At 36.8% G+C, this 13,860-nt stretch overlaps 1 protein-coding gene across 1 annotated transcript; it reads right to left on the bottom strand.

Annotated features, from left to right (window-relative positions):
- Positions 1-9,124: 9,124 nt before the first annotated feature.
- Positions 9,125-12,651, bottom strand: LOC115430690 (centrin-3). Its single transcript, XM_030150850.1, has 5 exons — positions 12,540-12,651; positions 12,034-12,169; positions 11,493-11,607; positions 11,182-11,373; positions 9,125-9,771 (listed from the first exon to the last, which is right to left on the bottom strand). Exons 1-5 carry the CDS (start codon positions 12,554-12,556, stop codon positions 9,728-9,730), a joined length of 504 nt encoding a protein of 167 aa, XP_030006710.1. The 5' UTR covers positions 12,557-12,651; the 3' UTR covers positions 9,125-9,727.
- Between the last annotated feature and the right edge of the window lie 1,209 nt (positions 12,652-13,860).

Consider the following 13,860-nt stretch of genomic DNA (forward strand, 5'->3'; position numbering starts at 1 on the left):
GAATAAAATATGGAAAAATTTGATTTTCCTAGGTGTATGACCACATGAAAATGAGTATCATGGTGTTTTGTTTTTTGTTTTTTTACTTTTTATTTAGATATTTTCATTTTTCCACAAAACAGAACATTCTGTGACATAGGACCCTAAGAATGAAGGCAGAAGTAAATGGAATACAATTGAAATACCATCAAGGGACATCACATGGAAAAGAAATGTTTGCTTTTACCAAAGAAAATTACAGCAATACATTATCAGTCATAGAGAAACATAACAATCTTATAATAGCTCTCATTCCTCCATCAGTCACCCAAACACTGAGTAATACAGTTTTTGTTCAAAAGTGTCCATCTTTAGTTGTAGACTTGTGGTCATTCACTCCATAGTGTAGACCCTTTTCAGTCTCTGTACCCTCTCAGTTATGGTCGGTGGTTTTGGATCCTTCCACTTGACAGTTATCTTTTTTTTTTTTAGCAATCAATAAAAGCATCCGCAACTTGTGTCTTTGATCTGAACTAAACATCTCCTTAGGTATAACTCCCAGCAGTAGTCTCAGTGGGTCTAATGGGGAGTTCACTTGAAAGGTTTTGTCAGTTTCCTCCTTGATTTTCTTCCAGAATCCTTGGATCACTGGGCAGTCCCAAAAGATATGTAAATAATCTCCAGTGTTTCTACAATTTCTCCAGCACAGTTCCATATTAGGTTCTTTCACATATGTTGAAATTATAAGAGGTGTATTATTAAAATACCTTAGTTTTAATTTCCATTCAAATTCTTTCCATAACTGTATATTAAGTCCTTTATGACAGTCTGTACACATCTCTTCCCATACATTATCTGTAGATCATGGTGTTTTTTGAATGAAGCCTTTATATTTTTATTTATTTGTCTGTATATTTTACATGTGGACATGCAACACACGCTGAAATTCAACCTCTGCGTCTATCTCATCACTAGCTGAAACACTACACACTGAAGACTAGAAGCATTGGGGGCAAATGAGGGGTTAAATGCCTTGCTCAAGGGTATATCAGCCAACAATTTCTATGTTGGTCTTGGTCATCAGCCAGTTCTCCAACTCTCTAGGCCACGGAGGAGAGGAGCGGGAAGAAGTATCATCTGCATACAATACCACTGTATGCAGATGATACACAGTTCTATGTTCCATTATAGTTCATCATCCATGGCAACACAACGTGCCTTCTTTATGATATCAGTTGGTGGAAAATTCCTTGAAATGAAATAATGTCAAAAGAGAAATTTTCCAGCTGCTACTGTTGGATAGTCTTCAGTTTGGAGGCATTTGAGTACCATGTTCACTTCTGGTATCTGCTTCAATAATCAGATCTGGGTTTTTTTTTTTTATCAGGGCTTATAAATAGGGTGGTCCATATATATCCTGTAATTGTGTGTTACATGACATCATCTGTTGCTACTGTTATTGATATAATTGAGATACTCCTGGTGGCAGAAATGATCTATCACATGCATTTAAAAGTAAGACGATCAGGGCCACATTTGTATTGTATCTTATTTCGCTGCACAAACTTCAGATGAATTAATCTAAATTACTCAATGAGCTAAGTCTGTTTTTAAACCCAGATTGTTTAGTTCAGTTGAATTCTTGTGATTTGTTTGGGCAGATGTGAACATATCACAGTATCACTCATTCTGGCCCAAAACAACTGTGCTGAGGCTGTTTGGAAGAAGTGGCCTCAGTGGGGTGGTTTGCTTGAAGTAGAAACCTGACCCAGGCTTCATCTGACCCAGCTACATGTCTGTGGGGCTGAATGGATCCCCTATCCAGGTGCCATTTGGAGACGGGACCTAAATGAATGAACTAAGAGTTGATAAAAGTCAGTATCAAAGAAGTTTGTGTGTGATTTTTTTTTTTTTTTGTGCCGATAGGACCTTCTTCTTGACCTACTTTCTGTGTTTACTGTGGGTCTCCTGCCCCCAAAACACCAAAGCCATGGATTTTTTTTTCTCTTTGAAAAGTAGCTGAACCAGTGAAAACACAAATTTGAGTAAGACATGTAACACATAACCGGAGTTTGGAAGCAACCAAGCACAAATACCTTGTTAATGCTGTCAGTTTTTCTGTTTATCTGTATTTTCTACTCCTTATATTTTCAAAAGGTAAGTTATTGTGTGTTTTATGCATGTATTTTATCTTTGTATCATTGTGCAACATTGAACAATGACATAGAAGAAGATTGTAAAATACATGCGTCAAAACACACAATAAAATGAGACTAGGCCACTGAGAAAAAGCACCATGATGTTTAAACTGAAAACTTATGTTGGTTAATGTTCATTATTTCATTTTTAGTTTATATTATTGAATATCTCATTAATAGATCCAACCAATAGGATCATCCTTCAAGGCTACTTTATGCTTTTGGACTTAATTTCTGTAAATGATTGGAGTCAGTACTTCTATTTTTACAGTACAGACTATTTCATACACACAGAAAAGACTCCTCTTGAGTAAAGAATGTGTCATATTTGCACTCCACTATACATGCTTTGAAAAAAAAAAAACACTAATCAAAATGAAACCAAAGAAAAGCATTTTGATTTTACTACTTTTGCTAAATTATAATAACAACACTCTAGGAACTGAACTGAATGAGCTATGAAAGCAATAATTAGCCAAAAGAGGCTAAAATAGAATAGAACTGAATAGAACAGGTCTTTATTGTTAGTGTTACAAGAACAATGAAAATCAGTTTTGCAGCTCTGTTTCTGTTTAGCAGCACATTCTTAAAGTGCAAAAAGAAAGACAATATGTAAAACTATCACTCAAAGATTATACTGAAAAAAATGGAGTAGAGTACTAGTTTTCGGTGTAGCATCAACACGAGTCATCCCTTCCATTTTAAAGGCACTTATTTAATACAGTTTGAATGCAAAAGGAATAGTGATTAGTGAGTGTTAACCCTTTATCAGGCAAGTGACTATTTTTGGTCATTTCCGTACACATTACAACAAGTGACAGTGAGGACAGTGAGGCAACAACCTCTAGTCCAATGTGGTCTACAGGGTCTGTAAGGTCCACCTCTGCATGAACAGTAGTGTACCTGCTTTGTTAGGTGCCATGAAGTAATGGTACTAATGTAAGGAATGATGTTCAAAGGGATAATGTGGATGTGGACAGGGGTTTGGATCAGCACTTGTTGAAATGCTCTAAAAATGATGCTCTAATGTTCTATAATACACGTGATTTTCTTCAATTTTTTTTATATTTACTTCTTGGATTTTTTTTTTTTTAATTTCATTTTTTTGCCACATATGGGCAAGGAACCAAATATGGTAACTTCACTGGCCTTGATTTTCTACATAACAATAAAAAATTTTGAAAAATTTCACAAAAGTAATTAAGTCTTGTTAGGGCCTCCAGTAACACACTAAGGTTGAAATGTAGAATTTCAGAGTATTTTTATGAGTGCCCTATAAAGGGTTAAACAAATATAAATGTGTACATAACTTCTATCAAAAGTGGATTTTCTTCTACCACTGAAAAAGTGTTGACTAGGATCTTTACTGTGGGTCAGTCAGTTTCACCCAGTGCAAACCTGTGATGGAGACGGACCAGTTGAAGCGTAACGCATAATTCCACCTGAAAATAAATTTTGTGCATGATTTCCCTCTTACAACACACAGTGACTGAGACGAGGTCTGACTGTTAGCGTTTAGGATCGGAGGAATGTGTAAAATGCTTGGGTGTGTAAATTTTATGTGTTTTAATTTCCCCACCGTTGGTTTGCATCCATCCTTTACCTCCTCCTGAAAAAGAAATATGCTGTTCATTTACCCACATTCCCCCCTATGAGCTGTTTAGACTGCCGCTCGCACAATTTAGACCATGAGGAAGGGAGGAAAGGGGAGGAAATGAGAAGAGGTGGAAAGTAGGAGAAAAGGCTAACAGTGATTGTTTGTACTTCAGCCTGTCTTCAGGAAGCTGGCAACGCTGAAATTGAATTATGGCAGATTTAAGCTGTCAGGAAAATCATTCTAGTTCTGGCCGCAGGAGACAAACCTTTAAGCATTAATCTGATCCACTGGTTCTTTGTCCTGTCACTATAACCATCACTATACTGTGATGTATCGTGCATAATTCTCAACAAAACTGATCAAATTTAATATAATTTGATTTGTTATTTATGTAACCATTTCAGTTATTGTCTAAACTGAAGCACTTTCAATAGAAAAAAATATATCGTCTCTATAAATTACAACACAAATGTCAGAAATATAAGACTTACATTACACTGTAACCTCAGGAAGTTTAGTGCACTTGCTGGTAAACACATTATTTTGTGTTAACTGAAGTTATAGATAAATACTGTTGAATAAAACAAAGTGTATTCAAGACCAAACACCAAGATCGCTGGCATTTGGCTTTTGTTTTAGATCTCTAGATGAAAACTCATTAACAGGTTGGTCTCACTGTTGAAAACCATCATCAGCTCATGTTGATGTGAAAATGAAAAATAAGGTCATAGATATAAACAGTCCCCAAGACACATTCTAAGGTTAATGCTTGTTTATTCTATAGGTCAAGAAGGATAATGAGAAATGGCAGTGATGGTCCTGGTAGACCTCTTTCTAATCAATGAATATCAAAGCTTTGTAGCTTTATTTAATCACATATAATTTTTTTTTTTACAAATAACACGCTGTTCCTATGCAATACTTTGATGCAAACATGGAGAATACAGGTTAGTTAATGGCAAACATTTTATCCTCTTGAGACCCAGCAACGCATTTTTGTTCTCTGTCGTGGATAAGACTTTCACCGCTTTACATAAAAACAAAAAAACTGTCCACCACCCAAACATACATACAAACATACGTACATACATACATACATACATACATACATACATAAATAAATGTATCTGGAAAAAGTGTTCAATCAAGACAATTATTTAATGTTAAAAAGCTAAAACTTTGACTTTCCTGGGTCTCAGAAGATTGATTTATGTTAGAATATAAACATTAAGAGATATGAAGTATCTATTTGCTGAAATTTGCATAAACAGCTGCTGTAGTTTACTGTCATAAATTACATTTATCAGTTCTGTCCAAAGGTTCAGCACTGTTTTATGATTTCTTAAAACTAAGGACTGATCTTCAGTATTTAGTTGTTGGATTTTTGGCCCAAAATTATTGCGCACGTATTACGAGACTTTGTTGTAGAATATTATATTGAATATAGAGAAGATACTTTTGTCAGTGTTTTTTTTTATATTGTATTCTTAGACAAACAGTTATTCAACTGTGAAAAATACTTAAGACTTAAAGCATGTTTTATTTTTATGTTTAAGTTTTCAGAAGGTGGATGTACATTTCATTTCCGTTGTTTGACTGTTCTGCGTGTAAACTGCATGTAAATAAAAATAAACACTAAACAGTGTTTGTGATTGTAAAGTGCAGACTTTTCCATGTGTTCGGTCGAGGATATCACTCCTTGTCTGGACTGTAAGTCGTCTCTGGTGTGTGAAGTGTATGTGTGTGGGTGTGCAGTCGGTAATACTATAGCATAGCTGTGTATGCCTGTGTGCATCCATGCTTACTGTCCGTGTAGGCGGCTGGTGTAGGAGTTGGATGAGGTGTTGGAGAAAAATAAACAAGCAATGACAGAAGCAATAAGCTCACCCTGAAGAGAACCAGATGTGAGCAGAGAAAGTTCCTGAAAATATTATTACTGGAAGTAGGAGGCCTTCAAACATCTTTGTCTACATCCTTTTGCAGGCTTTACGTTTTTCTTTTACTCGGACTTTTCCTTATTTGATGATATATAACATTAATGTGCTTTAAATAGAGGCGATAAAAAGCCATTCTGATAACTTCCCAACTTCTGATAATGAGACGTGTCTTGGCAAAAGGGTTTTGTTGTTTTGTTGAGTTTACTGAGAGTCGGACGAGGTCCTGTACAGAGTGGTGTGGGTTGGGTGAAGCTGGGCTGTCCAGGAGATAATGTTACTGTGAAAGCCATGAGCGTGTGTAAACTAATCCATCCTCACCCAACTGCCAGGCATAACCCACAATCCACAGCATGTCTCTAGGCATTCCCAGATCACGTCTATGTCCACTCCTGTTGCATATCTTCTCTGAGAAGGAAGTGAGGATTGATCATTTTTGTTATTGTACACACTTATATTCACGAAATGATTGAGCTGCAAAGGCTATTTTAATCATTGATGATTTATTAATTCAAGATGAATGAAAACTACCAAAAAAAAAAAGAGCCATCACACTGTCTCCAACAGCTAATGGTGGCTTCCATACATTACTGGCTTTGCAAAATCATGTCCAATCAATTCCAAAAATGAAAGATATTCCATTTACAAGAACGTAAAACACATAAAAGAAGCCTAACCTTACATAAAAAAACAAATGTTTGGCATTTTTTCTCTCGATCTCATAATTACTCTGTTCAGATGAATCTGTCAGTTGCTTAAGTGACTATTTGTTGGATCTCTCAACCATATGAGCTGAACTTTAATATACACAGTTCCATACACTTCGGAGCTGCTTAAGATGCCGGTCATTTTACAGTAGAGTCCCACTCACGGTGGTCATACTGGTTGAAGGCATTCTTACAGGGAGGGTGAAAGGTCATGGCCCCCACCTGGACGTTGCTGTCACCCCACCAGCTGACACGTGTCATAACCTCAAAGCTCCATCTGCCTCATTTAAGTCAGAAATGGATTTTATCAGTAGGGTCATCATTTCAACGGCTCAGTAACTGATATTTATTGTTTCCTCTCCTTTCATTGTCCTTGCTCTTTTATGTGGTTTTACAGTGATGCCTGTGCGGCGGCTTAATGCCAGCATGCCATCACAGATCTAACCAAACCTGGCAGTAAACAGCCCTGCAGTCTTCCCCCATGTTCCCTTGTCTCACTGAGGGTCAGAGGCTAAGTGTTGTCACATGGTCGACATAGCTCAACTAATAACTGACAGGTGGACACAAGAGCTGAACTCTGACTCTGGTTACCACTGAGACACTTTAGTGGCGCTCACTATACAAACAAAATAACGTATAACTTTTTTTTCTTAATTCAAACCCACACACAGATGCTTGTATCTGTATATTGTCAGAAACACATGGAGAAAACGCTATAAGATGTAAAATAGAACAAAATGATCAGTTTGTCATACTAATCTCAGCTTCATAGTTTTGACACAGAAATTTTCAGGTTTTTTATCAGCAAGAAAACTAATAAAATGTAGCTATTATGTTAAAATAATCCTGTTTGCATGCTTCGTCGTTCACAAAAGATCAGTTCATTTCATGGTGCATCTATTATATACCCACACAGCTCCATTCTTAGCTTCCTCTTCAACCGCGCCAAAAGATAAAACAGTAATTGCCCAGTAATTGAGACAAGACAATGATCTATTCTAGCCATTTGTTTATGATGTTGCTGTGCATTTCTGTGTGTCAGGCTGAACCTTCATTAACAGGATGGCAGACAAAAGGAGTGCTATTCTGTCCTCAAAGCACAAAGCGATAGTAAAATGAAAACAAGAAACAGTAACATCAGTAAATGTGTGCTCGTCCCATTAGCCACTCTAAATTGGGAGCCTAAGCTAACCTATGCTATTACCCCTAACCATAGAGCAATCAGACCCTGTCGAGGTCTGCCAGACTGATGTATTTTTAGGATTCTCATCAACAGAGATGATTGCGAGCAATACAAAAGAGTGTGTTTGTGTGTGTCACAGAGTGTATGCAAAGCCCTATAGTGGAAACCACAGGGGGGCGACTTTGAGGTTGTAACTGGGGAGGAACTGGGACGGTTTATTTCTGGAGCATGTGTTGCTCTGGTCCAGGGACCAACAGCTGAGCATGTGCCAGAGCAAGGGCGAATCATGAAGTCTATCCCAGCAGTAATGGCCAGATGCAGGTTCTGATAATCATCATTGGTGCTGCTGACCTTCAGACTGTTTTCAGAGCAGGGCACACACAGTCTGTTCACAGCAGCATGTGCTCATACAAGACTGTGCCTCTCAGCCTTTTATTATTGCATCACTTTCATTTGTCTCCCTCATAAACTTCAAACCTCTATTACACAGGAGAGAACCACAGAGTCCTCTACTCTGTCATTGTGTGACTGGCTCAAGTTATTACCAAAGCAAATTGGGTTAGCAAACCACAGTCCGCTTAATCATGTGAGCAGCACACAGATGAAAAGTAAAGCAAGCAATGTTTTCATCTAACTATCCCATGACCCGAGGCCTTCATCTAAATCAATACGTATAGGGTTGTGGGGAACCAAATAACAGGGAGCTTTGGAGGATCCGCCTAAAGGGTTTTGTGGTCACATTATGCATCCCTGTAGTGAGTCCTGTGTGTGACAGTTATTATTTCAACACATACATCGTCACAGAGCCATTGTTAGTCTTCAGATATACAGTCAGAAGCTTCAAGTTTCTTGTGCTCTTAATCATCAGTAATTCTGGGAACAGAGAAGTGCAATTTATATTTTCACACTTAAGTATGGTGTACGTTTGTATGATTTTAAACGCTGTTAAATAAACTTCTAGATATTCTGTTCACTTTGGAAAGTCATCAAACATATCATCAGTCGAGGCGGGGCTTTTAATAATGTGTTAAAGGGTTGTTTTCATCTATGTAGGACAGAAAAAAAGATAGTTTTCCTGATTAGCTGTTGAGGTGCCTTTAGTTATGACTGACAGGCTCCCTCTGGTGGATAACTGAGGTATACAAAAAAGATGTTGAAGCTGTGGACTGCAGAAGTTACAAACTGAACATAGGAAGTGACTTCTTTGTAAGTTTGTGGCAGTTGCACCTGCTTTTAGATATTATTTTATACATCACTGTTATGAGTGGTTTATTATTGTTTGTTGTGGATGTATTCTTTTTATTATTAGTTCTTTGTACTGCCTCTTGGTCATGTCATCATTCCAAATGAAAACTGATTCTCAGTTGACTTAACTGGTAAAAGAAAGGTCATATAAAATAAAATAGATTTCTAGTTGTGTTTTAGTCATATCTATCTATACACACATTTTATGAGACTATGTTGTGGTTCTCTTACAAGTCAGTTATATTTATTGATCTAAATATAAATTGAAGAAACCCAAAGGATCATACTACTCAGGCAAACTGATTTATTTTGTACAAAATAAATATCATGTTCAAACACCCATACATAGTGTAAAGTGTAAATACACTCAGTCATCTACAAAATGTGCATTACTATTTGTAAGGGTTTGTTCTCCTACTAATATAAAGACAGACGGAATCACAAACTAACTTTAGGAATGACAATGAATTTATAGTCATTTGGATGTGAACAGACTGATGACAAAGCGTCAGTGATCATCAATTCTCCAATAAACTAGACTAGCAACATCAAATTTATCAAAGCCTCACAGTCTTTGATACACTAAAGCACTTCAAGGCAATTATATATTTGATTAAGACATGACATAAAAAAACCCCAGCATGATATCGACAGCTCTGTAGAGATCCAGAGAACAAGCGGAGTTCTTCAGTCCTTCATCATCGTTTAGTCAAGTGTAAAACAGAGGGCCCAATAACACACGTTCAGTCCACTATAGACCCTATGAAAGAAGCTGTTCACACTTGTTCATCATGCTCATTTTAATCCGGACAGGTGATTCAGCTTCTCACAATATGGATGAGCAAAATTTCCCAAAACTTCCTCAGTGTCCTTTCAGATATGCATCAGGAGTCTCCAGTCATAATGGTGAGAAACTCATCTTGATTTACTGCAGAGGAACAAAAACAAGCCACATTAAGGTTGAACTGAGTCCCAGCATTTATAATATGTACTATGTTGGTTTATGCATTTACAATGAGCACATTTTTGAATAGGATGGGCAACATGGACAAAAAAATCATTTAAATTTTTCTTTGGCATAGTACACATTTCAATATCTTTCCGAAACACTACTTTTTAGCCTTGTTATTAGTCAGACAGGATGGACTCTATACTATAATAATCTCAGATGGAGTACTCCCACAGCTCACTATTTCAGTGGTCACCCTCCTCCTCTCCATGATCTGCATGTTATGTGGCTGTTTTCAATATCCACCACGCTACACAAAAAGGAAGCAGCCTCCAAGCTACAAATGCACAAGTTTCATCTTTTGTTTCTCGTTATTTGTGCTTTTCTTTTGCAGGGCTTAATATCACATCTCGCATTCTCACATGTAAATGTTCCATGAAAACTTTCCCTTCCATAAATTTTTCGCCAAACAACTTAGAGATTTCCTCCCAGTTCCAGAGTGACAGTGATGCTAACAAAGCGTTGAGACAGATCTGGCTATGCAAGACTACCTATTCTTCAAAATAACGGCTGAAGTACTTGACAAATTAATATGTTTCCATAAATAACACACGGGCCTAAAGTATGTGAACGATAGTGAATTCAAGAACATAAGACAAATTCAACAAAGTGCTGAAATGTAAGTAAAATGGCCTAATTGTTCAGGAAATGTAATGAAAGTTAAGTGAAAATGCCTACAACATTATTAGAATAATCAAAGACAATAGACACATAATAAGCCGTCTCTGCCACACTCTTGACTGTTTCAGCTATCAAGTTACAAACACGCAAAAAGATGCAGGCCAGAGCAATATTTATGAGAACTACACAATGGAGAGAGGCTACATTGCACTACACAACAGGACCTGTAACATGTCAGTTTTCATTAAAGGGCATACCCAACTGTGTAAGTTGACGTAATGAAGCCAGTCCTCTCCCTCTGTTTTTTTTTTTTTTACCACTTTGTTATTTTGTTAACAACTGAAGGAAAACATTACACAAATTGACTGACATTATCAGTACTGAAGGACTGTCATAAGCTGAGTTAAATAAACTTGCTAGCTGGGAAAGATTCATTCAGCAAAAGCCATAATGAAATACCCTGGTACTCTGCCCGTTTTCAAGTACTTGTTGACTATTAAACTAATTGACAAGTGTTCTGATAAACCGTTTTCAGCTTGAGTAATTTTTTGTGAAAAAAGCAAAAATTTTGAGATTCCTAATTCTTTCCTCCTGTAACAGTAAACTTAATAAATTTGGGTCTGGACCAAATAAGATAAATGACTTATGTCTGCCCATTCTGTTAGACGTATACATATGAGGTGTAAGATGATGGTACTCATCACTTACTTTCACCATCTCCGTCGGTGTCAAACTCATCAATCATGCTGCGCAGCTCCTCATCGCTAATGTTCTCCCCAAGTTCTCGAGCTACTCGCCTGAGATTCCTTAGACTGATTTTACCAGATTCATCATCGTCAAACAGTTTGAAAGCCTTCAAGATCTCCTCCTTTGGGTCTCTCTCCAGTATGCGATCTGTCACTATGGAAAAACAATTTTACAAAAATGTGTGGAAAAATTTAATGCAGAAATGTCAAGACTTCCACTTGAAGTGTAATCTGAATGCATAAAAATACAATTTAACAAACCTTAAAACTTACCAACTTCATTGAAATCATCAAATGTAATTTTTCCATTTCCCTCTCTGTCATAGTCTTTTAGGATCTTCAGAACATCCACCTTCTTGACTTCAAAACCAAGCGCTCTCATGGCCACCTGAAGGAAACATTAAATTGTGTACACAGATTCCTCGCCACTGTCATCAAGTGTTTGCTCCTGGAGGATTCTAATGGGTTTCTGTAAATTGGCTTAAGAGTCTGGTTTAGAGCAGCTCTAAATGTACGGTGTCATGAGATCACTTTTGTTATGATGTGATGAATAATACCTGATGGATTCAACAAAACTAACTGACACCCTTGCTTATCCAAGGCACCCACACTGCCAATAACAGGGGTAAACACATTAATGTATGTTTTGATCAAATACTACGTGATAACACAGGACATATTTAACTGGATTTAGTGAATACATTGGGAATCTTGGTTACCTTATGTAGACTGTAAATCTACTAGGCTGATATTAATAGTAACTGAGTCACAGTTTTTTATCTCATAGTGTGACATGCCCTTCTTCACAGCTCACCTTAAGTTCATGGTAGTCAATCTCTCTGTCCTTGTCGGTATCAAACAGCTCGAAAGCTTCTTTGATTTCATGTTTCTGTTCCTCAGTGAGCTCTCTCCTCTTCTTTCGTTTAGTTTTATCCGCTGCCAGTTCAGTTCTGGACACACATGTCAAGTCAGGATTCGGTGACAATAACAGGAGCTTTAATGAACCTTTCTATATGTTATTCTGAATGGAAACATTTGTGTTGTGTGCTCTTACATGAGTTAGCTTACGTAGTTGGCTAATACATTTTAAGACATAAGGGATAAATGTTGCATTAGCTGATTATTTAAAGGTGAAACCGCCTTCATAATGTAATGATAATAATCAGTTATATGTAACTACACATAATTTAAAACATGCTAACAATTAGCTAGCTAACATCGGGCTAACGTTTCATAAGCTGGACTCGCTTTTCTCGAATTGGCCTAAGAGACAAAGTGGCCAAAATAAATTAATCTCATAGATAAGACTGATATGTTTACCTTAGAGACAGACTCATTGTTGGTGTTTTAAAGACCTCACGATATGTTACTGCCGCTAACACAAATATAACTACTCGAAACAACAAATCCGTTTATCCGCGCTCACACAGAGGCTTCCTATTGGTCGCCGGTCACCAGGCAGCAGTAAGACGTCCTGTGATTGGTTGGTTTTACAGCCAATCAATTTGTGTACATCCGGAGCATCCTTTATAAATCTCCATACGCACACACACACTAAAAAATTTAAATATGTAGATGTCTAAATAATATTGTGAACATGGATGACAAAAAGGAGCTATTTCACATTTCATTTTCCCACAAAATAATATATAAATTCTACAACCATTACACATATTTATACAATGCTTAATACATTCATTAAATCATCTTTCTCTACTTGTGCCATAGACCATTCAGCTTCATGAAGTGCTTTAACAGTGTAACCCCTGACATATTATTTCACTGAAACGAGTTACTTGGAATTTGCATCTGTTTCAGTGTCATAAAAACTGTTGTTAGTAGGTGCTTGTGTTCCTTTTCTTTGGTGGATTTCAGAATCAGACTCTCAGAATCAGAATATCTTTATTGTCATTGTACAAGTACAACAACATTTGTTTTACTGTGTGTTTTAGGGTCAAAACAGAGTGGAATAACAGAAAAAGACAAAGAGAGGAATTTTAGTTTGCCAGGTTTTTACTAAATAAGGCACTCAGAATGTACATCAATAAGAGATTTAGGATGTTGAACATGAACTGTGAACTGGAGCACACTGAACAACAATGAGTATTTGAATTTTGGCCCAGTAGTTTTTGTTTCAGGACTCTTTTTTCTAAATCAGTCCAGCTCCTTTTTTGGCATATTTGAACTCCAAAAAGCAGTTACACGGTCAAAACTGGGTAAAAACGCAGCAAAGTAAAAATAAATAGAATAAAATAAAGGAAAATAAAATACAAGAAAAACACAACAACACTGCAAACAACAGTAAAAACAAAAAAACAACAAGGAAAACTGTGACAAAAAAAAAAAAAAAAAAAAAAAGCCAAATATTATAGCGAGTCAGTCTCACTCACTTTTATCTGTGTTTTGCCCTCCATTACACAGGTGGCATGGGGTGCACTGAGCATGCTCAGATGTCTATGGGAAGCACAATGTCTATTCCTTCATCAGGTTTTATACCTCATTATGTCACTCACTGGGCTTCTCTGAGAAGTCACAAATTAATCAAGCATAATATTCAACCACTAAAACTAATTCCTTCATTCAGGAATGCAAGTAAATAACTATAATTTGACATCTTAATCAATAAATAATTATATATTCT

The sequence above is a fragment of the Sphaeramia orbicularis genome, chromosome 12, assembly GCF_902148855.1.
Source record: "Sphaeramia orbicularis chromosome 12, fSphaOr1.1, whole genome shotgun sequence".
Taxonomy (NCBI): domain Eukaryota; kingdom Metazoa; phylum Chordata; class Actinopteri; order Kurtiformes; family Apogonidae; genus Sphaeramia; species Sphaeramia orbicularis.